General features: G+C 47.0%; 1 protein-coding gene across 1 annotated transcript in view; it reads left to right on the top strand.

Annotated features, from left to right (window-relative positions):
• The first annotated feature begins 3,639 nt into the window (after positions 1 to 3,639).
• The window catches only part of carmil3 (capping protein regulator and myosin 1 linker 3), a 77,284-nt gene continuing 53,066 nt past the window's right edge, over positions 3,640 to 27,857 (top strand). The window contains 8 exon segments of the mRNA XM_056421419.1: positions 3,640 to 3,782; positions 6,200 to 6,294; positions 19,924 to 19,974; positions 21,812 to 21,871; positions 21,970 to 22,091; positions 24,363 to 24,460; positions 24,911 to 24,981; positions 25,107 to 25,180. Coding sequence (XP_056277394.1) covers positions 3,725 to 3,782; positions 6,200 to 6,294; positions 19,924 to 19,974; positions 21,812 to 21,871; positions 21,970 to 22,091; positions 24,363 to 24,460; positions 24,911 to 24,981; positions 25,107 to 25,180 — 629 coding nt within the window. The 5' untranslated portion in view covers positions 3,640 to 3,724.

Consider the following 27,857-nt stretch of genomic DNA (forward strand, 5'->3'; position numbering starts at 1 on the left):
TAATGTTACCCGGATGGACCCACACCGCCTCGCCGTAGAGCACGTGTCCACCGTGCCTGTGACGTAAACGGACGTTACCCGCGCTCCACCAGACGAGGGCAGTGCGCCACAACTCTGCTGCCGCAGCCCGAGCGCCGGGAGGCAGACACCGGGGAGAGCCAGCCCGGTGGTGAACGTGGAAGACATGGATCCCCCACGAAAAAGAAAAAAGAAGAAGGAGCCTGCTTTGAAGCATCATCTTGAGTTATTACCGACATCAGGAAGAACAGTGATGTGCAGCTGCTCACGCTTTTACATCTGCCGATAGATGTGCCTGCCAGTGTATTATGCACCTTCTTCTCCCTCTTCCTCCCTCTCTTCTCTTCTGAGCACAGATTGTCTTGTCTGAGTTATTTTATACTTTTGTTACATATTGTTTGTTCCCCCTCTAGGAAACATTATATTCCCCCTCTCACCTTTTTGTTATGTATCCCGGAGGACTTTGGTTCTCGCCTGAAAACAATTGTATTGTTTTCAATAAACGAGTGTCTTTTATTGTTTTGCACGCGCACGCGCCTTTGACTGCTTTAACCCCACCGCGAGCAGATATGAAAAGCTTTTATACCGGCATAGTTTTATGTAAGCAGAGTCATGCAGGCACATATACAGAGAGACTATAGTAATTGAGGGCATGTGCAGCATCTCGACTACTGTCTATGAGATGCTGCACTGATGAATAAATAATGGTTCGTCCTTTCAAGTGCATCTTTGAACAGTGCTCAATTAGTTTTAACCCGATACAACCCACGGTTCCACACACACACACACACACACACACACACTCCAACCAACCTCCATCTGTGTCGTCACGAGCGCATTTGTCATGTCACTATAAGGATGCATGGGTCTAAAAAAAGGATTAAATAAATAAATGCATGGTCTAAAAACTAAACAACCTCAGCTGAACTGCATTGCACGCGATGACATTGACAAGTAGCAGCCACTCAGATGAGAGGGTGAATCATACATCATGGTTACGGTCTTGAGCTTCCCGGCCTCCCTGTCCTCCGTCCCCCAAATCCCATCACAGTGCTGAGTGGTGATGTCGCATCTCGCGAGGAGAAAGGCACTGAATTAAACTGTTTGATGTATGGCTCCATTCCCTCAACGTCTTCACATCGTTGCAGAAATGTTGCCATGAAAACACATTTATCAAAGAAGGCATCAAGTATACTCTCTGCTCCATAATAAATAATAAAAAACATGACTTATCTTTTGAAGAGCTATTTAAAATTCCTTCAAAAAACTTATTTTCTGTCAAAAAAGAAAGAATGAAAATGCAGGGGAACCAGGGAAAGCCTTTCTATTGGATTTTTCTCATTCAGACAATGCCGTTTACCTTTCTATTTATCCGGCAGAACAGATTTGGGCCCAGCATGACCAGACTGTCGTCATATAGTCCAGAAGGAAATTAAAAAGCCAGGTAGCCTGACCTCAATTTATTGATCAATCTTGTAGCTCCATTACAGAACAAGAGCTTTTTTATAAATACTGTTGCAGAAGATCTCTTCCTGGATGCTGATTCAGCTGGAAATTTTGAATCTTGTTGCAATAACCTAATTGAATTGCATTTAGTTTTCGATTGTTCTTTTTCTTCTTTTATGGCTTCAAGCAGCGCTCTGGTTGTTTTAATGTGCAATTTAGGATGAACATCTTTAGTAGGATTGTTTTATAAACGTTATTCATGCGTTTGTAATTGCATTGCATGTTTATTTCTGATTATATCATATACTGTGTCATCTGTTATCGTTTTTTGACTGAATCTCAATGTTAATCCTGGCTATTTTGGCCATGTTTCCTGCAAATAAAGGTAACAAGTAAATAACAACAAGAACACTAGAATGGACACTCGGTAGAGCGCATACCTTCGCATATCACAAGATTGGGCATTGAATTATGAACATTTTGGCATTAGTTGCATGCCAATTGGATAAAAATTGACCGCTATGGTAAAAAGAAAATGTTGACCTATCCATGACCTTGACCTTTGACCCGATTGATCCCAAAATCTAATGAAATGGTCCCCGGATAATAACCAATCATCCCACCAAATTTCATGCGATTCAAGAAGATGTTGACCTTTTCATGAACTTGACCTTGACCTTTGACCCGATCAATCCCAAAATCAAATGGTCCCCGGATAATAACCAATCATCCCACCAAATTTCATGCGATTCGGTTTAAAACTTTTTTTATTATGCTAATAACACGCATACAAATAAATAAATAAATAAATGAATAGATGGCGATCAAAACATAACCTTCCACATTTTCAATGCGAAGGTAAACATATGAATACATGTGTACATTACCTATTTCCTAAATAAGTGACAACATTCTGAATCATTTTTTTTCCTATAAATGAATATAGTTAACAATATTACGACCAATAAATTATACAATCATTGTCGAAGGTCATTCATTTTAATGTCATAACACTTTCCGTAACAGTCGTGGCCCCGCCCCCCGCTCACCTGTCAGCCAATGACATGTGCCCTCGGCCTCCCAGGCAGACTAACCAATTGGCAGTCGCCACTAGTTTGTCCAATTTGACAACAACCAAAGTGAAAGACTCCGAAGTCATTCTCAAATAGGTAAAGTAGTGAGCGGGTGAACGAGGTGGTGGGTTTGGGCAACGTTAACATTCACCTATCGGAGTTATTTTTCCATCACAAAGTTGTGCGTCCTTCTCTGGGAACGTCTTGGGAACGCCGAGTCGACCAGCTAGCTAGTTAGCTGCTAATATGATCACTTTTTCTACACGTTAGGTTCAAGCTTACAAGCGTTTGTTAGCAGACTACATTAACCGGTGTAGCTTTGCTAAGGTAAATATAATAAGACGTTGGTTATTGTGCTGTGTAGTGACACGCCCTCAGGGTGCTGTTGCTGCAGCGAAAGCTACCGTTGGCTATCTAAAGAGTAACGGTCGGTGAGGCTGCTCTGTGATTGGCTGACGTGTAAAGGGGGCGGGACCAGGTGACTACTACTGTGATAACACGTTTCATTGGGGGAAATAATTAGGCTATAATACCATTTTAGTTTTTAGTGTGTGTGTGTGTGTGTGGGGGGGTGGGGGGGCGATGAATTTTTTCATTCATTTATTTTGGGGCTTCATAAAACTACGACAAATAAAAGAATGATAACTTTCAACATCCCAACTTCAAACAAATGCAGCCTTAACGTCTGGATTGATTTGGTCGATTAGTGACGTCAGTACATCTGGATCTTATTAATCAGGGAGCACAAGACACGGGGGTAATTATTCAAGTCGAAACTTTTGATCGATATTTTTTCATGACTGCCATTCTGAGTTACTCACTTGATCCGTTTCATTGCCGCCAACGGTTATCAGCACGCATCGTTCACTGCTCATCGATCCCGATCCCTCGAACTAATCCAACCCGTATGAAGCAGTCTGCGTGTCTCCACCACTTTGCATTCAAGTCAATAGTCCAAGATCTCACTTATACTTTTAAACAAAATGATGAAATTACTCTCTCTCTCTCTCTCTCTCTCTCTCTTTCTCAGGCGCTCCTCGGCTATAGTGCGCACCACAGTATCGCTGCACTCAGTCGGGACTGTTGCTGCGCCCGGAGCACCTGCAGGCGCGGAGGCAGGACAACAACAACAAGAACAAGAACAACAAACAAGGGAGATAGGCGAGCGGAGGAAGAAGAAGCGCACCATGGCCTCAAAGGACACCTCTCTGGCGGGCTTCGTCAACGTCAGCAGAGAGATCACAGGTGAGCTCGAGCATTAGTTTGTTCTTCTTTTTCTTCGTTTCTTCCAGGAAGTATGTTTCAACCTTTCACTAAGAAGGAGGAAGGGGGGGGGGGGGTGAGTTTGCTTGTACTCGGCTCCTCTCTCAATTGGAGTTAACGCCGCAGGAAATGAACGTCCCGAGACTGAATGGCGGTCGGAGCTCGCGCGCATTGTAATCCCGTCGACCTTCGCGCGCGCTGTTCACTTCAGATCGATTCCACATCGGCTAAAGATCCGCCGTGGAGGATCTGTCGCGCACCGGGGTCCCGTGGTGCTGTCGGGAGTTATTTTCGGTTAAGTGCCGCTACGCGCGCGCTCATTAGGAGTTGTCCTCTCCTTTCATTTGTCTCTCTGCGTGCGCGTGGGAGTTATTGTGCGCGTGGGAGCGCTTTGCGGGCAGCGGGCAGCATGGGTTCAATTGCACACAGGCTGAGCCTCTCTCTCTGTGTGTGTGTGTGTGTGTGTGTGTCACTGCTAATTATCCAGACGCAGTAAGTTAATTCCCGCTGTTTGCCGCCTCGACCTGGTCAAGCTGTCTGTCTGTCTGGCGATAAGAGCACGAGGGCTTTAGACCATTAACACACCTGCTAGTGGAGGACACGATGAAGGGGGATTTGGTTCATGATGTTTGGGGGGGGCAGGGGGGATCCATCACATTGTCAAATATAACGGTGTATATGAGAAGGAATTGGAAGTGGAAAAGAGGGTGACTGACCCATGTTGCATTCTTCTTATTTCTCCTCTTCCTCGCCTCTCCTGCCCCTCCTTCACCCCTTTTGGGAGCAGGAGCCGAGGTCACAGCACGGCGCCGCCGCCGCAGAGTGTGTTAAAAGGTTTAAGCGATTGGGTCTTACGCAGCTTAACGTCAATAACTCCATGTTTGTCTTCGGCTGAGCCCTCCTTCGATCTGCCGGTGTGATCCACAGCCCCCCCCCCCCCCCCACACCACACCATACCCCTCTCCGTACTTCATCCCCAACCTCCTCCTCCTCCCCGCATCTACTGCTGCTCACTTTAGTGTGCAAGCCAACTTCTCGGTGTGAATTCTGTGTGTGCAGCACTCGCGGCGTGAGAGTTGGTCAGATTTAGTTACACAATAGAGGATCGTGACACAGCATGGCGCTCAGTATCTCCATCTGGTGGGCTCGCATTTAGCGTGGGAAGGGGTGCGCTTCCCCCCCCCTCCCTCCCTCCTCCTCCACCCACTGTGAATATTCACAGGGCCGGCAGGCATATGTGCGTGTTTGCAGTCTGAGGACGCGGGCTGACATTGTGTTTGTGAATACAGAAGCAGGTTGTATTCTGTAGTTTAAATTGGGCGGAGGCCTCCGGAGCGGTTCACTGAGCTTTAGTCGGACAACGCGGTGGGGGTGGAGCCGAGGCCCCGGAAGATTGCGGCGCTACGTCTCCATTGAGATGAATCGGGCTGCTCATTCTTTTTTTCTCTGAGGCTAAAAATAACCCCGTCATGAGTCCTCCTCAGCTGGAGGTGTGTGTGTGTGTCTGCTTGTCCTCAAGTTTGTGTCTTTGTAGCCGTCTACTCGTCTCTGACGGTTCCCCCCTAGCTGTCATGTGCAGCAATCACCACCAGTTCATCCCTCAACAGAAGATCAAAGACAAAACACAGCGACGGCATCATCAGCATCATCGCACAAGTTGATATATATATTTATATATGGGCACATTCTCTAGATTTTTCTGATGTATTGCGACATTTATATATTCTCTGACGCATTCGTATGTAATACTTCAATCAAAAGCTCTCAGGTGACATCGCCGCTAGCCCCTTTCACGCAGCCCGTCCAATGGGGTGGATGTTAGCTGTTTTGCATAAACGGTACTAACACAGAACGGATGGACCCGCTTGTTTCCACCGTTAAGCCGACAGCAGAGTTTTTTTTCTCTCGCAGAGCCGGATGGACATCTGTATAAAAAGGCTCAGCCAGCATGGCGGGCCTTCACGGAGACGAGACGCTGGTGTGTCACATGTCACATGCGACACACAACAGCCTCTGGATCGCTCAGTGTAAAAAAACCAAAAAGTTGAGTTCTTCATTTTTCTGTTCATTTGTTGTGGCGCCTCTTGTGACCTCACACATAGAGGAATGACCTCGTCGGCCATGTAGCGAGGAGCCCTGGTGTCTCAGCAGTATCCCCTAATCTCAATATATCAGAATTGGCGTCCCCAGAGAGAATCGGTGCCTCCTTAATGTTTTCTCCACTCATTTATTCATTTCCTCCCTGCCTCCTAATTCTTCACCCAGCTGTTTACCTGAATCAGTGATTTTCCGCCGTAAAAGCTTTTTTTTTTACAGTGCGTCTGAGTGCATCTCGGGCCGGCAGCTTTCCCTCCCGCTATGTGTTTACGTGATGTCATCTTCTCTGCTCTTCTCCCCAGAGAGCATCAGGAAGGCCCTGGACAAGCAGGCCATCAGGTTTGTGCGAGCCATCAAGCAGGACGCCAGGGGCGGCAAGACGGAGGACCGGATTCTGGTGAGAGACGCCGACACCCTCGCGTCCTCCGTCGCAGCGGGTCACCTGAACGCACCGCTCATTGCGAACGCGGCGGCGTCTCTGCGCGTGCGAGGGTGATGAATATGGAACGGAGTGAACTCTGGCTCTTTGCAGACAAAATGGAAAATCGATGGAAGTTAATTGCGACGAATCGAAGGAGCCTTACGAAGTCCCGGATTACGCGCGTCCCGGGACGCAACAGACGCGCTGAGAATCAGGCTTAAGACAGAGGCTGCCTCAGCAGAGCCACGTGGCCCACTGAGTCCGTCCTCAGAGTTTATTAGAGGTGGCAGGATGGCCTTAATGCCACAGGCGGGAGTTTGGCGTGTGTGTGTGTGTGTGTGTGTGTGTGAGCTTGACATGGTGTGCATACAGGGGGCATCATTGTTTATATTTATTTCTATACATTTTAAAATTCAAAGAAGGAGCTCGTATATGCCAAAGGGCCTGTGGGCAACCGGCGATGTGTTCAAGGACCTCGTGGCCACCTCTGTTATTGAGAAAGTGTCAATTAGTCGTCCCCTTTAGCGGCGGATCCGTGACTCACACGGAGATGCTCTGCAACATAAACAACGAGCTGCAAGCGAATCCAAACTGTGAATGGGTGCTACTCTCTAGTTTCTTTTATCCCTGCTATTGTTTTTCTTATTCTCCTCCCTCCCTCCCTCCCTCATGCCTCCATCCATCTCCATCATTACCAACCCCCCCCCCCACTTTTCTATGTGTTGCCTTTGTTTCCTCTCTCCCTCCTCCTCTGTCCATCTCAATTATTCTCCTCCCTGTCATCACCCCCCCCTTCCCTTACCGTGCCCACTCGACTCTCACTTTCTCTCTCGTCTCTCCCTTTTATGCCCTTCCTCTTCATATTTACTCAAACCTGTAGAAGGGTATCGAGCTCCTCTTTCCATCAGAAGCAATTCAATTAGGAACTCTGCCGTATGAGAGTTTTCTTTTGTTTTTTTACAATCCAAATGGGCCTTGGCTGCTGCTGCTGCTGCTCCAAGGGAAAGGGGGGGGGGTGTGTGTGTGTGTGTTAAACATTCATTCTAGCTCCTTATCAAGGTCTGCCCCTCAAAGGCAATCATCTCGCTGTAATGGATACAGTTTGGATATATGAAGGGTGAACAGACGAGTGGGTGGACTGCTTGTGTCGGTCTCTGGCTCCCGTGCCCACAACACTCACTCGAGCTTAAAGCGTCACACACGCAGACGCGTTTCAGCCTCCATTTCTCCGAGCCTGGCGGCTTCAGGCGAGGCCACCTTTTTTACTTTGATCCCTCCTTTCATGTGGATTTCTTTCTCCCCGGCTGAAGTGGATTCAGCAGGTCCAATCTGAACAGGACCAGAGCTTCCGTCTTGATTTTGTTGTTTAGTTTAGTTTGTGGACGGCCCGAGTTCATTTGTATTCTTATTGACTGCATACAAGTCTTTGTTCTAGATCTTGCTCCTTTTTTTTGTTTGCTTCCCTTTTTCCCTCCGGAGGCTGCTGTCTGTGCGCGTTGACTGTACCGTCATGCTGCGCCACACACACACACACACACACACACACTGAGACCCTACACCCATCTCAGACAGACACAGACAGGGCTCAGCATGACATCCAAGCAATACCCAGGGCAATGCGTAGGGGAGCATCCACACACACACACACACACACACACACACACACACTACACTGGTTGACATGTGCAGGGGGCATCTATGCAGACACGCATGGCTCCGTGCATCAAAAGTTGGCTGCATACACACACACACTCTGAGGACCATTATTAGATTACCCTATTTGAAGATTAGCGGCAACACAGAAAACAAAGCATCTTCAAAGGTAGAGAGGGGGTGGGGGCGAGAGAGAGAGAGAGACGGGGAGGGAGGTCGTGGGGGAGGAGTGTGTGGTTGTGATGGAGGAGGGGAGGGCATCCCCACAAGAGGATAGGGAATGGAGGAGAGAGAGAAAGAGAGAGAGAGGAGGAGGAGGGGGAGGGGAGGAGGAGGAGGAGGAAAACCGATGTGTTGTGATGCCCCAGTTGCCGATCTGGCTCTTCCGCCACTTATTCATCCCGATCGGCCTGTGTTGACTCTGCGCTCCCAGCGCTCCCACCTTCATGATAATGGGTCCATTACTGGATGAGACGTCCACTGTTTGACAGTCGGGAGCGCAATCAGACGCTTATTTCATCTCGGGTTACGCCGCCGCGGCCGTGAGACTCTGGTAGCGCCGAGGTCCAGTTGCGTGGCGCAGCATTTAGTGACCCGGTTGTGGTGGCGTGCTCCGTGGTTGTGTCTGTTTCCGCAGCGTTGGAAATACACGAGGGCAAAACTGCCCCAAAGAAATATAATGTTGCCCCTGGTACCACTAGGAGAGGGGCAACAAACGCCCCGATAATTTCCTCTAATAATTCTGATAATTTAATAGCGTTTTATTTTTGTTCTATGTTGCGTGTGTCCTATCTGTTCTAGGTACACAAAAACAAAATCAATAAATAGAATTTTGAATGAAAAAAAAATTATAAATAAGTTATAGTGAATAGTTGTTTAAAAAAATGTAACAATAAACACAATTAACTAGAATGGGCACTCGGTAGAGCGCATATCTTCGCATATCACAAGATTGGGCATTGAATTATGAACATTTTGGTATTAGTTGCATGCCAATTGGATAGAAATTGACCGTGCTATGGTAAAAAGAAGTTTTTGACCTTTTCATGACCTTGACCTTTGACCCGATCGATCCCAAAATCTAATCAAATGGTCCCCGGATAATAACCAATCATCCCACCAAATGTCATGCGATTCAATTTAATACTTTTTGAGTTATGCGAGTAACACGCATACAAATAAATAAATAAATACATAGCGATCAAAACATAACCTTCCGCATTCTCAGAATGCGAAGGTAATAATTAATAAATAAGAAATAAATTGGAATATAAGAATATATTCATCTGATTAATGTTTTGTTGTTTAAAAAAAACTCAGAAAACACTTTGAATGTGTAGACTACTGCCTAATAGTCTTATTATTGCCATTTTTATGACGATAGCCCATATACTGAAAGCCTAAATAAGTATAATTATTATTTTTGAACAAAGGTTAAATGTTATTTCACAAGTTTCAGTGCCCCCAATTTCTTTTTCAATGCCCCTGAATTTCAGTCAGTGGGGGCAACAATTCTTCCCTAAAAATATGTGAATGTCCTCCCCTGGTTTTGGGGCGTGTTTACAACACGGCTGTTATTTAGAAAGTCCATGGAAACCCTGATGATTAATGTCCAGCATGTTGTTAAGTTGCTCTTTTCTCCTACACAGAAATCATTTCTGCCTGAACTCATTTTATTTACTTGAACCACAAAAACAATTATGACCATTTTTGTTTGTACCTTTGGGCACTTACGGCAACAATTTAGATTTCTTTGTAATTATGAGCCTGAACCAACTGTCAGGATGATAAAGTGTAGCTTTGTCCAGTTATTATTTCCCCACTAGTCTCAACTCATACTGAGCAGCTTATTATCATAACATTGAGACTCCAGGACGTTCCAAAATAATCCGCAGTTTTAAAGAAAGAAAGCAAAGCGATGTACGTGAGACTTTTCTACGGATCATGTACACACATTTGCTAATTACTTGCAAAGTCATCCGACCCTGACTAAAATAATTAGAAAAAGAAAGAAGGCCTCCTGAAAAGGTCTGGTTCTGAAAACCGCAATGCACCCTGGGACGTTGTGGGGTCGAAGAGATGTGCAGCTCTAATCGTCTCTAGCAAGTTGACGGGACCTTTCAGTCCAGTTGTGATTCACCATAACATGAGACCGCTCCTCCTACTCTTCTTCTTCTTCTTCCTCCACCTTTTTCTTTCTTTTCTCCTTCCACCTTTTTCTTTTCTTCTTTTTCTCCTTCCACCTTTTTCTTTTCTTCTTTTTCTCCTTCCACCTTTTTCTTTTCTTCTTCTTCTCCTTCCACCTTTTTCTTTTCTTCTTCTTCTTCTGAAGAGGTTTTCACCCCCATCTGCATGAGTTAGTGTTTCAAATCCCGCCTCTATCTGCCCTCTACGCCTTTAAAAAAAGAAGTTATTCTCCTCTGTCCAGTGTGACCCACATCACTGACTCCTTTAGGTGCGTTCACACCAAAAGCGATGCGATATTTTCGCACGACCGAATCCCATGAAAATTCAACGTACAGACGCTTGTGGCTGCGATAGATGCGATATTTTTCCGGGCGGCGCGTTTGGGGCGACGCGATGAGGGCGACGCGTTTACAGCGGCACCATTTTCGCCGCTTCAACTTTGAGGCGGTAATCTCGCAACTCGGGGCCAATCGGCTCTTGAGTTGCTCCGCGCGTCATCGCTGTCCCGCCACTGTTGAATCAGAACAAGACGGACAATAATGTTATGAACACAATAACATATATTATATATTATATATTGTGGCTCAGACTTTGAGACGCCACAGCGGGGAGATAGAATAAGTACGCAGCGGCGGTCGAACCGACTGCGTGGTCAAAAGAAAATGGCGATTTTAGTTTTTTAAGTGTTTCTTTCAGTGTTTGCCATAAAGCGGGTACAGGGCTCCAGACTAACTTTTTTAACTAGGAGCACAGTGGCCCCTAACTTAAAATGTTAGGGGCGCAAGCAGAAAATTTAGGGGCGCACACAGGGTTTTCCTGGGTCCAAATTTTTGGCGCGCTGCGCGCGCACCATCTATTCATGCGGTCGAGATATTGAGTGAGTGATCAGCAGCTGGCCGCTCTGCCATGATGCGCGCACACGGGTAAGCACACTCCTCACTAGCACCCCCTCCCCCCGTTAACAACTCTTCTCGGCTCGCCCAAATTTTCTCTATGCAGGAAAACCCTGCACAGTATAAATCGACTTGCAAAGTTTTCCCATCATTTCTACTGTATTACTGATACATAATTTCGACAATATACAATCTTATGCCTTTTTGCCTTCATGAACTGCAAAACATTCACAACAGAGAACTCTTCAGAAGTTACTGTATTGAGTTTAAACATATTTTAAGAAAAAACATACCTTGAGCATGTGCATGTTGCACTTCGATGTGGCCAATCAAAACATTTGTTGGTTTCTAGAGATGCACCGATCAGGTTTTTGGTGCCGATCACCGATCACTGAAATCAGTATCTGCCGATCACAGATAATACCGATCACGGTGTCGATTAAAGCATTCTATTTTTTGTGTAGCATTATTGCTATGAGGACTATGAGGAAATACATATATAAAGCAACTCAAACATTAAAGAAATTAGATTTCTTTAAACATTTAGGACTTTTACTTTGAAAAATGTCCTAATTGATACATTACAATTGTTTGATTGCTATTGTAGGGGATTTCAGATATGTATGGAACACATCTGCATCATTCATTTCCTGGAACTCTTGGGGAAATCTATATACAGGACTTTTCTTAACATACACAAGTCTGACTAATTTTTATAAACTCTTCCTTGGTCCAGTAAAAATGTTCTAATCTTAGCATATGTTAAGCTAAATCTCAGAAACGATCTCTAAAGATACAAAATCAGTTCATTGTTTACTTTTATATGTTCGTGTATGATTTGTCGACATCTTATTTTCAAAAACGGATGTTGTTTCACGTGGTTCTTTACGCTAACTTTGCAAAACCGGATGTTGTCACTTAAATCCTTCCGCTAACTTTCTCAAAACCCTCGCGCGCTCCCAATCGAATGTGTTTACCGTGAGCATCAGGCTCGAGTGGCAGACATGTGAGAGTCGGCTGAGTCGACCCAGAGATTCAACTCGGGGGACGGGACGCCGCTCGGTGGTGAGGATCCCCTCGTGGACCTCTCACTCTGCGGCCAACGCCGGTCGCATTGTCTCCGTTGCGGTGCGCCTCTTTTCACACATTAGCCCCCCCACACACACAGGCCAGCCTTCTTCTTCGGTTTTCGTCTCCTTTCTTCTTCTTCTGGAGTTAATGTCGGTTAGCAAACCAGTCATTCAGGCATTACCGCTAACTATAGTGGGCTGAAGTGTAGAACAAGTTTGTCAGCAACAAAAATATTTAATAACAAAAACAAACAAAATCTGCTAATTTACTGGTCGCGCATGCGCGAGTTGATGAAAAATTTACTCGCACTGTGTCTAATTTTAGGCGCAAAATGCGACCATTTGGTCGCAGTCTGGAGCCCTGGGGTACATAAACCACTCTTCTGGTTTCCTTGTCGCTCTCTCTTGCTGATGCTGCTCCTGGAGAAGTTCTGGATCCCTCACTGGCAGCCGGGCATCAGAGACACCTCTGGACTGCGAAACACACACTCCTCAAACACTCACTGAGGCGGGACTTATCAAACACTCACTGAGGCGGGACTTATCAAACACTCACTGAGGCGGGACTTATCAAACACTCACTGAGGCGGGACTTATCAAACACACACTGAGGCGGGACTTATCAAACACTCACTGAGGCGGGACTTATCAAACACTCACTGAGGCGGGACTTATCAAACACTCACTGAGGCGGGACTTCGCTCATTCAAACATTCTCCAGTTATGTCCAGGTCGCCCTCGAAAAAGAGGTTTTTAATCTCAATGGGATTCACCTCAGTGGCCGAACATATCGATCCATCCTATATAAACATATCGATCCATCCTATATAAACATATCGATCCATCCTATATAAACATATCGATCCATCCTATATAAACATATCGATCTATCCTATATAAACATATTAATCTTTCCTATATAAACATATCGATCTATCCTATATAAACATATCGATCCATCCTATATAAACATATCGATCTATCCTATATAAACATATTAATCTATCCTATATAAACATATCGATCCATCCTATATAAACATATCAATCTCTCCTATATAAACATATTAATCTATCCTATATAAACATATCGATCCATCCTATATAAACATATTAATCTCTCCTATATAAACATATCGATCTATCCTATATAAACATATTAATCTATCCTATATAACCATATCGATCTATCCTATATAAACATATTAATCTCTCCTATATAAACATATTAATCTCTCCTATATAAACATATTAATCCATCCTATATAAACATATCGATCCATCTTAAAGTTTTATTTCGATGGAGTGCGGTTGGTGAACGCGTGGCCTCTGTGACAGCTTGACGGAGTCGCGGGGGGGGGGGGGGGTCTTCGCTGCGGCTGAATTACATTATCGATTTGTGCTGTACTTTTTATTTTTGTTAAATAGCTAAAGTCTTTCTTTCAGCTGTGGAGATGCTTCGTTGGGGGGGGGGGGGGGGGGGCTGTTACAGAATGCCGAGCTCAGCAGTAAAGCCTATAGGCTACGTCTCCGTTCTTTCAGTTTCTAGCCAATGGTGGCCGGCCATAAAGTGTGACTGCTGACCTCCCCCGCCCCCCATGAAGCGGAGCGTGTGACTGAAGGCATCCATCGCCAGGGCTGAGCGGCGTCTCCAAGTATCTCTACCTCCTATTTCATCTCTCCATCCTATTCATTTTCCTTCCTCTCTTTGGCTCGCTCGCTCTCATTGTCCTGATCCTTCTGTATCTCCCCCTCCTCCCCCCTTCTCTCCTCATCCATTCGGCCTCTCTCACACTCTCCGCTCGTCTCTCTCGTCCCACGTTCTCCCATTCGCTCGTGTTTTTTTGGTTTTCTATTCTTCTCCTGGCTTCCAGCCCTTACTTGTCCTCCTTTACACTCTCGTATCTCTCGTCCTGAACAGACCTGCAACCCTCTTTCCTTTATCTCTCTATCCGATGTCCTATTTTGGTTTCAGACTGTTCTCTTTGCCATCCCTCGTTTCTATGAGAGTATCTGGAACGAGAAGTGTTTCTCAGCTTTGCATTTCTTTCCTCTCATTTGGTTTCATCGCTCTCTAAATCTATTTTCTTTTTTCTTCTTTTTCTTCTAAGCCACTCTAAAGTCCACTTATAAAGCAGCACCTGGGGCATCTGTGCTTTCAACCCCCTGTCTCACACACACACACATATATATATACACACACACACACACACACACACACACACACGTACGTGTGTAAGCTGACAGATTGACTGATGGCAGGGTTGTGATGCTGAGTCCACTTGAACGATGGTAGCCGTGTGTGTGTGTGTGTGTGTATGTGTGAGTGTGACAGGGAGAGAGAGAGAGAGAGACGAGACGGGCGAGTGTCGTCCAAAGCCAGCTTAGCATGCTATTGTGTATCATTATACGTGCACGAGAGTCCAAACGGAGTGTGTGTGCGGCACTAGCATGCAGGACTTATTCAAATATTGTGTGTGTGTGTGTGTGTGTGTGTGAGTGACATGCAACATGCCCTCGGGGGTGGCTGTAGCTCAGTGGGGTATGGGGGCCGTCCTGCAACCCCAAGGTTGTCGGTTCGATCCCCGCTCTCCCCATTAGTTGCAAGTCGAAGTGTCCTTGAGCAAGGCACTGAACCCCCAGTTGCTTCCCGGGCGCATCACTGCAGCCCACTGCTCCTGAATAACTAAGGATGGGTTAAATGCAGAGAACACATTTCCCCTTGGGGATTAATAAAAGTATATATCTTATCTTATCTTATCTTGTGGTCGAGTCAGAAATACCGCAGGCGGACAAATCTGGCACTGATCCTCAGCATGTTCCCTCAGAGGCAACACTACAACACACACGCACGCACGCACACACACACACACACACACACGCAGGACCCGGAGACACACTTTGATTTGCACCATCTCGTTTGAAGTGCAAGAGCCAGAGCTTGACAGTTTATGATTCATATAAGCCCCGCCCTCTGCCCTCTCGCCCTTTTTGAACCAGCGTGTCTGACACTGTACCTTCACAGCAAGGGCACCTCTGGACCCCTAACCCATCCCCCCCCACACACACACTCTCATCACTTTCTCTCATCAGATTGTCGGCGGCCGCGCTCTCGGCTGACCCGGTCAAAAGAAACGTCGGCTTCTGGCTCGGCGGGAAGACTTTTCTCCTCCCCCCCCTCCTCCCCCCCCTCCTGTCCCCTGCTGTCAGCTCTTCTCGTCATCTTCTCTGTCTCTCTATACTCTCGTCTCTCCCTTGAACTCTTGAACTAAAAAACCATATGGAACTCAACTGGTGGACTCTTCTTTGACACCATCTTGTCGGGGAACGAGGAAAGTTGCTGAGCCTGACCTGTGCCTGCTGGCTGGCGACGTGGATTGCTGCGATGGCGGATGGGTTGCGATGGGCGCACCACTGTGAGGTACGACTCTCAGCCAAGCATATGAGAAGTTCTTTGATTATGTTTGATTGCTTATTTGATTTGGCATGTTGGCGCTGCCCTGGCTGATTAAAATTAAGGGAAGCGGTGACACATGTTTGACGTTAAAAAGCCATTGTTGATTGTACATGATTGTTGTTGCGACTTAACAACAACATTGCAGAACATTCAGACAACAATGATAATGGATGAGAATGGAAAAATCTCATTGAAGCAAATGGGAAATTTGAAGATTGGAGCGGGAAAAAAAAAAACGGTGCAGCTACTGGAGAAAAAAAAATCCCAATCTTATCTGCTTTAGCTAACAATCCAGACTGCCCTCGTTCTTTATGCTCTCCAGGCTCCCCCTGAAGGCGGCCTCTGGAAGACACTGGCCCAAAGAACAACTCCCACAGATCTCAGGACCTCTTCCTCCCAGGATCTTGCTGTGTGGTGTACGAGAACTTTGTTTCGGACAGGACCTTTCAAGGCTATCTCCAATGGGGACGACGAACTTTTCTATTTGTGTGGCCTGACACCTCTTCCTGCCCCCTGGCATACCACGCCCCATAATACCCACGAACTTCGGGGACCCTGTCCCCCCGCACCCCCCCCTGCCGCCGGACCGCTGGACCTGCTTGGGTTGGCGCCGGCTGCTCCTTGGCTTTGCTCATGTTGGTTACCTTCTACCTTGTTGGATCCACTCTTAGGATTTACCATCGCCCTTCCATGGGCCCTCAATCACCCATTGTTTGTGTGTCTGTCCCCCATGTGCCCTCTCTGGTACCCTGGTCCTTCACATGTTTATGTCTTGGTGTTAGTTCACATTTTCCCTCTTCTTCCCTCATGTTATCATAGTTCTGGTTTCCACCTTTTCTCTGTAATTCTTCTAATCTCATTTGCAAATCTTAAACATGTTATGCCTTATCAACTCAATATCAATCATCTCGGGGGGGATTTCCCGTGCGGGAAATGAATCTTTTTCGGGGCTTTCAGAATTTTCCGATTGATCTGCGGAGGAGACGGTTGCCAAAAAGCCACACGGGGTTGTTTCTTATTTCCAGTCGGCTGGCGGGGCGTGACCTTAACTCTGGCTATTTGCGCTAATTAATATTAATGTCTGGGTGATTTATCCGTACGACTTGATGCTTCAGAAAGATGCAATTATCATAACGCGGTTAAGTTGAGCAGCTCATTAAGCCGCAGTGTCGGACAGGGTTGTTCATGAGAGGTCAAAGGTTATGAGAGTTGATACAGTTGTTATTGCTTTAGACAAATAACAAATGTGGTTTAGAACACTAAAGGAATCTGACTTTGTTTTTAAGCATTCCTAAAATCTTCAAAAAGAGAGCAGTTAATCTGCGTATAGAAAACTAGACGAAGTTACCACAGTTTACATTTAGTGGTAAGGATGACGTCACTGACTACATCACTACTTACCCTTCCATTGTTCTAGGCATCGCATTGAAAAGTGTTATTTTTTTATTTAGGGATGCCTGCCATGTTTGTTTTTGAGCTGGTCCAGTCGGCTTCCCTCGCCTCCCCTTTAGCTGCCGAGCGAACGTCTTCATTTCTCCGAGCGACGGCAACAGGATGGAGGCGATCCTAACGTGACGTCTTCGCAGCAGAACGGAGAACACTCGAGGAGTCATCGACTAGAGATGCACCGATCAGGTTTTTGGTGCCGATCACTGAAATCAGTATCTGCCGATCACCGATAATACGATCACCGATCACCGATCACTGGAATCAGTATCTGCCGATCCGATAATACCGATCACGGTGTCGATTGAAGCATTCTATTTATTGTGTAGCATTATTGCCTAGGATTATGAGGAAATACATACATAAAGCACCTCAAACATTAAAGAAATTACAGATTTCTTTAAACATTTAGGACTTTTACTTTGAAAAATGTCCTAATTGATACATTAAAATGTATTGATTGCTATTGTAGGGGACATATTTCAGATATGTATGGAACACATCTGCATCATTCATTTCCTGGAACTCTTGAGGAAATCTATATACAGGACTTTTCTTAACATACAAAAGTCTGACTTATTTTTATAAACTCTTCCTTGGTGCAGTAAAAATGTTTTAATGTTAGTATAATTTAAGCTAAATCTCAGAAACGATCTATAAAGATACAAAATCAGTTCATGCTTTACTTTTATATGTTAGTGTATGATTTGTCGACATCTTATTTTGAAAAATGGATGTTGTTTCACGTGGTTCTTTCCGCTAACTTTGCAAAACCGGATGTTGTCACTTAAATCCTTCCGCTAACTTTATCAAAACCCTCGCGCGCTCCCGATCGAATGCGTTTACCGTGAGCATCAGTCTATAGGGGCAGACATGTGAGAGTCGGCTGAGTCGACCCAGAGATTCAACTCCGGGGACGTGGACGCCGCTCGGTGGTGAGGATCCCCTCGTGGACCTCTCACTCTGCGGCCCTCGCCGGACGCATCGTCTCCGTTGCGCCGCGATTGAAACGTCTGATAGTTCTCGCAGATGTTACGTCATCTGATCGGCCGTTTTGATCGGCCGTTTTGAGAACGCCGATCAAAACCGAGAATGGCAATATCGGCCGATATGGATCGGCGCCGATCAGATCGGTGCATCCCTATCATCGACTACCTGACACAGCAAAGAGACTCGACCCTTCCTTTTTCAACAGCGAGCCAATAGACGGTTGCCAATCTATTTTCGGAGAGTCAAATTCCGGCGTGTCCGGCGGGCGGGCTCGCCGTGCATGTGCGTGCTCACCGCCATGAAATCAAACCAACAGCCGCGCAGCAGCGCGCTCTCTTCTCCGTCTGCGTCCACACACGCGAGGCGTTCAGGCCCCCGTGTCGGGTGTAGGTCACCAGCGTTTTGACAGCCGCTATGCACGTAAAAAAAAAAGGTAAGAATAGTCAGCGGGTTGGGTTTACGCGAGTGGAAATGTGAGCTGTCCCGCGGCTGCTTCATGGTCACGCTGTAAAGAAACGACGTTCTAGATCCTGCTCTTTTGATAAAGGGGGTAACAATGACGTCGTGTCGCGGTGACATTTTGAGTTTTGAAGGGTGACATTGTCGGGTTGTCAAACCCTGCATATTGAAAAGACCCCCCCCCCCCCGTTTATATTGTTCCTCACTGCTGCACACACCCCGTCCAAGTACGCAAAAAAACAAAACAAAGAAGAAGCACCGCTCTTGAGTGTTGATTGTCTGTGATGACAATGGGCTGTAAATGATACATTAAGAAAGTACTGGTTCAGCATCAGAGGATTAAATCTGAATTATTGATGCTCCTGTTTCCGTTCAGTAAAGGCTTTCGAAGCCCCCCCCCCCCCCCCTTAAGGTCCCATCATCGCATTCCCTTCGCTCCCTCCCGGATTAATGTAACGAGAGTTCTCAAACTGGACGTGGAGCTGTGATTGGACCTGCAGTCTTCCGCGAAGGCCGGCTTAGTGCGGAGGTTTCTCTTCTCTCAGCAGGGGGTCTATCGCTCCGTCTCCTCCTCCTCTTCTGCTCCTTCGCCGGTCGTTTCTCTCCCTCTCCGTTGGGAGTCCGTCACGGATGTCCATGTGGTCCGGGCACCGGGCCGATCTGCGTCGGGTAGTATCTGGTATCTCTGTCCTTCTATATCGCCTCCATCTATCTCACTCCCTCTCTCTCTCTTTGTATATTTCATTTTCTTTCTTCCTCTCACAGCCACACAGCGGGGTGCCATTAGCCATTCAGCACAGAGGGGCCTTGAGGAATTGAAAGCGACGGAGCATAAAAGAGAAAATAAAAAAACTGAATCTGGGGGGGGCAGGAGGCGATGGAGTGAGGTGTTAAGGCGGGAGCGAACCAGACAGCGAGAATCGGAGGGATTAGGGAAGAAGATTGAGCGGGGGTGTGGGGAGAATGAACAGATTTCCACGATGATGAAGAAGAGGAGGAATGACAGAATGCAAAGGAGGGAATTTGAAAGCCAACGGAGAGAAAGCGCAAAACCAAAGTGCGGGGCCGTGAATCGGAGCAAGAGCTCTGGAGGGATAGCGATGCACAATGCATGCATGGGGTATGCTAATCACGGGGGTTTTGAATTATGAATGGGATTAATTGCATCGACCGACGTGAATACGTCCACATTGTCCGTCTCTTACGGAGCCGTTTTAAATGGTGATGCCTTCCTCCTCCCGGCAAACTCACACACACACCTCTCTCTTCGACAACACAAACTTGGCGCGCGATGAGTCGACTTCGCCGGCGTGCCATCGGCGTTTATTCGCGCTCGTGTCTGGAGGTGATGTGTGCTCCGTCCGGGTGTTTGGGCGTCGCTGTTTTTCTTTGCTGCAATTTGCATTCCCAACTCTGTGACTGAACACCACATGAATGTGTTCCCCCCTCAGGTCCTGGCCACATGGAGACTCTATCTGTTCGCTGTCAAAGTTCCCACCAAGGTAAATGTCCCCTGATGCTGTGCTGATTCACCAGAGGTGACACACACACACACACAAACACACACACACACACACACACACACACACACATGAAGTAGAAGAGAGGAGAGATGTTGATGGTGGTGATCATGTTTTAGAAGGATGACGAGGTGGCAGGTAACTTAATAATAATAATAATGCATTTAATTAATAGCACTTTTCAAGGTAAAAAATCTATTTTAAAAAAAGTAACAAATGACCATAAAAACAATAAATGAAAGCTATTAGAACACAGAGCACACAGTAAAAGCAGTTCTGAACAGGTGAAGTTACTGGTTTACATCAATAATCATTTCACATTATGGGAAAATGCTTTTTTATTTACTTGCAAAGTGTTAGATGAGAAGATCCATACTACCTTTTTACAGCAGTGGATACCTTAGTTAGCTAAGACGATGATATTTAGGCGTCGATACCCGGTGACATTATCGTTATAATTGACCTTTTTGATGAGTACTCATTTTCACTGAGTAGAGCTTGAACGCATCCTAAAGTAACTCAACCTCCGTTAATGTTGGCGGTTTGCCTTTAAATAGACGTTTTCAACACCGATGGTGAGTTTACAGCAACTTTTCTGATTCAAGATGCCGCTAGTCGGGAGACCCCGGTCCCCGGAGTACCGTCGGAAAACAAGTCAAGTCACTTTCTCACAATTTTAGCATCGGCTTGCTACCAAAGTAGTTGTTTCATGGTCATCCCCACTGCAGAGTCCTGGTGACTGTACCGACATGAAGGTGGTATCCATCTTCTCTCAGCTTACATCCCAAAATGTCTAACTACTCTGAAAAGGACAGTTAACGTGTCTCATAACTCATGTAGTTCACTGACCATCACTTTCATAAGTCAGGATAACGCCTGACATCTGCGACGGTGTCACCAACGCAACGACAGACTCTTAACGGGCAAGAAAGTCAAATGTTATTTTTAGCACATTTTCTTTGGGACACAGCGGCTCCCTCCAAATTGATGCATCAAGCCACCGCATGCGGAGAGTTTAAGAACAGGTTCCATCTTCCCGAGCAGCAGCCCTGGAGGCTCCGAGTGTTTGTCCTCTGCACACGTTTTTACTCGACTGTCCCATCGCAATCTCTAAATGTGATCGGAGGCGGAGTTCAACGGAGCTCTCCCGAGTCGCTTCGACAGGAAGCCAACAGTTGAAATTAAAACCAAGCGCACCCGAAATATTAATATTCCCCTTCATTCAATTGCGCGACTACATAAAGCACAGGAGGGCCAAATGTTCGTAAATTCACAGAAGGCCAAAAAATGCGGAAGGTTATGTTTTGATCGCCGTGTATTTGTATGCGTGCGTGCGTGTTATTCGCATAAGTCAAAAAGTATTAAACCCAATCGCATGACATTTGGTGGGATGATTGGTTATTATCCGGGGACCATTTGATTAGATTTTGCGATCGAGTCAAGGTCAAGGTCAAGGTCATGAAAAGGTCAAAATCTTATTTTTACCATAGCACGGTCAATTTTTATCCAATTAGCATGCAACTAATGCCAACATGTTCATAATTCAATGCCCAATCTTGTATTCTAGTTTTGTTTGTGTATTTCTTCAGTCAATTAAATCAAATGCAATACAATATTATTCTATATAATATACAAAAGAGAAAGACTGAAAAGCTATAGGTAGAAGCAAAAAATGCTTATAAATTCCTATCCTAAATTAAAATCAAATAAATCTGAAAATGTATGACCAATATGACCTCAGTTGTAAAGCGTCCCTTTTATAAGAGCCGTGAGCGTTTCCGTGTGGACCACCATCCTCTTCTTCTTCTGCTGCTTTCAGATGGAGGTGACCTTCAACTTCTTGGAGATCCGAGCCATGAACACCTATCCGGAGCACCAGGTGTGCCGCGCGGACATTCAACGTGTTCTTCCTTTCACAGCCGCTGAACGCGTTTTGACTAACGGACTTGTCCATGTGACACACACACACACACACAGGTCGTCATCGACACAGACAAGACCACGTACTCGCTGAGGCTGCAGACCCAGGACCAGCTGGATCACATGGTCAAGCACATCAACTCCGCCCTCTCCCGAGTCTTCAACAACTCCATCTATGCGTAAGCACCTCCTCCCGAGCAAAGACGCCGAGCCTCCCCCGCGTTTGTGTCCGAGGGGCGACGGCGAGCCGGCCGACGCTCACGGCTCCCGACGTGGGCGTCGGCTCCACTCGGCAGCCTCGCGTCGCTCCTCGACAGCCGAATGCATTCTGGTGTCGCCGAAGTTTCACGGGAGACTTTTACCACCCAGCGATCGGCGGGATTAAATAAAGCGGCTGACACCGAGTGGGCGCTTACCTGAAGGCATTGTGGGATTTTTTCCTTCTTCAAAGCTTCTTCAGTCGTCACTGACGGAGCGGTGGGCTCGGGCCTCCCGTCAAAAAGCCATTCGCACACAGTTAGAGACACTGATGTGAGCTGTGTGTGTGTGTGTTCTATTCTAAAAGAGTGGAGGACATTTACATGTTTTTTAGGGGGTAATCGTTGCCCCCCAGGGTGGAAATCCAGGGCATTTACAAAGAAATTGAGGGCACTTTTTTATACTTGTGAAATAACATTTAACCTTTGTTTAAAAATAATAAAAAATACTTATTTAGGCTTACAGTATATGAGCAATTGTCATAAAATGACAATAATAAGACGATTAGGCAGCAGTCTACAGACTCAAAGTGTTTTCTGAGATAAAAACAAAAACAAACAGAAAACATAAATCAGACAATCATATTCAATGTTATTATCTTTTCTTTGAGGTTATTTCTTATTAAAAAAATTAAAACAACTATTATGACTTATTTCAAAACTATTTGTATTGATTTGTTTGTGTGTGTGTGTGTGCCTACCTAGTACAGGCAGTACAGACGGACACAACAAAGAACAAAAACAAAACGCTATAATGTTTTTTAAATGACGGGGGCATGCCTTGCCCCTCTCCTAGTGGGCAACATTATATTTCCTCGGGGCAGTTTTGCCCTTTGCCCTCGTGTCTTTCAGACGCTGCAGGGGACACACACTAAAGAACAGCCCTGATGTAGTGAAGGCCGAGGCCTGGCCGCGTTCTGTCCCGTGGTCACGTGGATGTTGGGGCGAGCCAGGCGGAGTGTCTTGTCTCCTCGTTCCCATCCGCAACGTCTAAGAGCGATGGGATCGGCTGCTCTCCGACTATTGACCTGCGCGCCGCTCGATCATCTTCCGTAATGTCTCTTTCCCATTAGGGCCGCGGCACATGATTGCCTCCGGTGAGAACATTTAAGGGGGAATAAAGGGAGCCGGGAGGAGGGCTGGAGGGCTGGTTGTTGTGGGCGTGATTGCGTAGCCTTGTTCCTGATTGGCGGCGGCGCCGCGTCGAGGTGCACAATGGAGATGGTATCCAGATAACCGGCGCGGGGCGGACGGTGATTCTCGAGATAAGGTGGGGGATTAAGGTCACGGGATTGTGGACAAATGGGATTAAGTATGTGTATGTGTGTATGTGTATGTGTGTGTGTGTGTGTGTGATATGGTGTAATCCTATCAAAAAGCCGGAGCAGGTAGCGCTAGAGAGGCAGTGTAATGTTCACACACACATTAGCTTCTGGCCTGAGCTTCCAACCAGGAAGCAGAGGAATATCTTTAGATTTTTTGTTCTTCATGTATAATTGCGGCGGGGAGCACCGGTGTCTTTTAAAATAATGATATTTGAATTAACTTCAGCATCCAGGGTTTTATTCGCTGACTTTGCAGACACTGCATTTTTATTCAAATTCATCCTGGATAAATCCATGAAAAACACGTCTGTTGACGATCAGCATCTGGCCAACGCAAACAAGACGGTTCATCATTTCGTAAACATGACGCAGCCGTTATGCCCGAGTTTGTATTTTGTCTTCACGAGCGTCTCACAGGAAGCTGCGCTAGCCGGGAGCGGCGGCTGAAGCAGCCTCGCACCATCGCACCATCTCCAGGCCACTGACGGGCTCCACTTTATTGCAGCTGGGCGTTCAGTGCCTTGCTTCAGGGCACGAACGCAATAGCAGCGGAGGGAGCGTGATATTGACTTCTCCCGTCATTTGGCCCAGATGCTGCTGCTCAAAAACCAAGACCACTTTGTTTGAGAACGATCACAAAGATGGTGACTGCATCTCAGTCTGGACGCCCCTGGACACACGTTGAGTCTCTCTTTCTGGTGCTCTGCGGTCATCGCATGAGCCGGTGCTTCCTTCCTTCTGTTGGTGTGATTGCATTGGCCTTCTGAAAGCTTTAAAGCTGGAGCGGTGCCTAACGTAAAAGGTTCTTAGCTCTTCACGGCTCTCGCCTCGTTTGAACCGGCCCTCTCTTCCTCTCTTTCTCTCGCAGTCCTCCTATTTGTCGGGCAGAGAGCGACCTGACGGAAGAAGGAAGTCACACGTTTTCACCAAACTCCGAATTGTCAGTTGAGGCCCAGAAAACATGCGGTGAGTCGTCTATTTTTTATTTTATTTTTTCCCCGCAGTGCACGCGTATACACAGACATGTCGAGTCCAGCCACTCGCGGGCTCACCCCAAACCTCATTGGGAGACTCATCCTTAAGTGGGCCAGAGGACCCAAATTGCTGGATGCACTCCCTCGTCCTGCAAAGTAATCCCATTAATCCACAGGATGTGCTCTTTCATGCTGCAATACTTTCATCTCGCCACCAATATTTACAGCTCATCTCTCTCGCTCTCCGCTGAGAGGATCCCCGTCTGGCTCTCTCCGGCTCTCCCTTTCATCTCTGGCCTCTCCGCCTCCCCCCCCCCCCCCCACCCCTCCCGCCGGCATCCCCCCCCCTCCTGCAGTTATTCCGTCCTCGCCCCTTTCCGATCCGCGACGGCCCAGTCTGGGTTTGGATTGATTTGTCGTCTTCCCCTCTTCACCTTCTCAGGAGGCTTCTCCGAGACCTACGCGGCTCTTTGCGACTACAACGGCATCGGCTGCAAGGAGGAGGTGCAGTGGGTGAGGAGCACAGAGACACTTCCGTTTGGGGTTTACGACGCGCTCGGCTTTTGTACTATTTCAGACAACTAAACTTTCTCTCTCTTCAACTCCCCCCCACACACACCTCCACCCCTCTGGTCCAGGATGTTGACACCATCTACCACTCACAGGACAACAGGGAGTTCAATTTACTGGATTTCAGCCATCTAGACAGCAGGTGACTTTGTTGTTATTGACATCTTAACCACAACTGAATGTTCACTTTGCCAGCATGCAATTCAATTGGAATGATGTAAACGTATTCCATCAGCAGGCGGCAGTGAAGTCTCTGTGTGTGTTGACTCTCCAAAACATTACATCTCAAATGAAGCAGCGGAACTGAGAGCAAAGTGCAGACTTTCAGCATGAGTTTGGGAATAAAAATGCAGTTCGGGGACAGCGAGTAGTTGGACAAGTTGGCACAAACTCATTATATCTGATATATGCATCAGTTCTGTTGCTGTGTGTGTGTGTGTGTGTGTGTGTGTGTCCACAGGCATCAGGCCGACAGCTGGCCTGCTGCTTGGTGACGCTTTGTCAGAACTGCAGCTCGAACTGTTTCCTGTTTCACTTCATCCTGGTGTCCAGAAAGTGAAACTCGGCCACTTTGTTTGTGCTCCTCTTTGAGTCGAGAACATTCCCCTGGAGATGTACGTCCCCATCAAGTGTAGAGATGGGCATGAAAACGCAAATGTGTGTGTGATGTCGGTTGCATCTGTGTGAAGGTGAAAGAAAGGGGGGAAAAAAGAAAGAAAAACATCTCTTTTTCATTCCACCTTTCCCAGACTAAATTATTCCGCAACAGAAGAAGTCGGCCCGCAGGTTGTGGCGTAACGGCGCTCCGCTGGGCTTTTATGGATCTAATGTCCCCGGTAGCGGGAGATAGACGGCACCCTGCTGCGGGGGAACCCGTCGTTACGCCACTTGATCCCACAGGCGCCGGTCTTCTGAGATGAAACGGGTGACGGAGCGGGGACTGAGGGGGTCGTGTAAAACCATCGGAGTTCAGTACAACAGGGTTCGTACGGGCAGGGAAAACCTGGAATTTTTAAAATGGTTATTTCGAGGCCTGGAAAAGTCCTGGAAAAAACTTAAATCATAAAAGTTTTGGAAAAGTCATGGAAATGTTATAATCACATGTTTACGCCAAGTATGAAATAATTAATATGTTTTTTTTATGAGAGACGCTCAAAATATAAGCCGGCGTACGCTCTCATGACGCACAATTTTCATGTTTTTACCGAGATTTCAGTTTGGTCATGGAAATTTGGTTTAAAGTCCTGGAAAAGTCATTGGTCAACATGTATAAGAACCCTGGTACAAGTGGCGGTTCCCCAGGTGATGGAGACCCCTCCGGTTTTAAGCAACGAGGACGTGTGCAAGTGTTTCCTGTAGTTTGGCAACAGAGTGCAATTAGCTCGTCGAGGACATTAACCAGCAGATATGGCAAAATGCAACCTCAACAAAGTGTCTCTCCAGGTGTGTGTGCCGTGAGCGGGAGGCTGGACGCCTCACGTCCACGTGTGTCCGTGTGTGCGCCGGCTCGGCTTGACACACGCGCTGTCCCGCGGTTGACCGCGAGTCACGACGAGCGACCGCGGACACGCTTGTCAAAGTGTCGCCGGTGAACACGGCCGCTCGTTAGGCCCAAACACCTGTTGCTCTGCGGCGGTCGGGACAACGTCGGATTTTCTGTCGACCGTGCAGACGAAGCCTTCCTCGTGTCCAACTCGTTCTTCCCCCGGGAGGTCATCGCTTCTACATTGTGCCCCGGAGGCTTCACACGCCGGCGTTTCTACAGTTCCAACTTCTCCGATCTGTCTGCATGGGGAGGAGGAGGAGGAGGAGGAGGAGGAGGAGACGACATCGCCTTCCAGACGATGGGCGACGATACAAGGCATCGACTGGACACGTGCATGTTACTGTCACGGTGCTATTAAAGTGGACCCAAAAGCACGACTCAGACAGGAGTAACAAAGATTACTGTCTTTGGTTGGAAACAGGCTGGGTCAAAACCGGGAGATCAGTCGAAGAAGCAAACAAGTCCAAAAAAGGGGCGGGGCAGAGAATCAGAGGTCAGAACAGGCAGGCAGGGTCAGAACAGGCAGGTCAGGAATATACTCAAATAACGCTGGAGAACTTGGCACGAAAACACAAGACAATCTGGCAGAGGACAAGTGGAAGTGAGGGAGCTAAATAGTGAGGGACTAACGAGGGGATGGGCTGCAGGTGAGAAGGGCGTGAGGACCAGGTGAAGGGAATGAGGGACTAACGAGGTGATCAGAGGCAGGTGAGGGGAGTTGGATTGACGAGATGGTGTGACAGGATGAAAACAACTATTACAAAAAGGAAGGCGTGGAGCTAAACTGTTACAGTTACGGACGATGCCACACCAAGAGCGGTGTAACTCCTCCTCCCCTTTGTTTGGGTGCATTGTAAACCGATACATGATACATGCTCTTCCGCAGCACTCCTGACGGAGCGGCTGCTCTAGGGAGCGTTTGCCGCCCCCGCCGGTCGGGGCACGTGACCGAACATCCATAACGGCGTTCCCGCCCATCAGCCGGGGACGGGCGTGTTTGGGGTTGTAACCGAAGCTGAGAATCGACTCTTCATTTCCAATCCAGCGTTCTGCGGTGGAGACCCGTTCAAAACAACACGTCATGATTTCAATACCCACCGACTTTTTCCCCCCTTTTCTCATTTGGCCTGTGTCGGGACAACAATCCCAACTGGAGAGGATGCGCTACCACTTAAAGAAAAGAAAAGATCCATTTGCCATGCTGCGGAATCAAAAAAAGAAAAGAAGCCATTCAAAGAGGCCTGATTGCAGAGCAACTCATGAATATATTTAT

Source organism: Pseudoliparis swirei, chromosome 8 (assembly GCF_029220125.1).
Source record: "Pseudoliparis swirei isolate HS2019 ecotype Mariana Trench chromosome 8, NWPU_hadal_v1, whole genome shotgun sequence".
Taxonomy (NCBI): domain Eukaryota; kingdom Metazoa; phylum Chordata; class Actinopteri; order Perciformes; family Liparidae; genus Pseudoliparis; species Pseudoliparis swirei.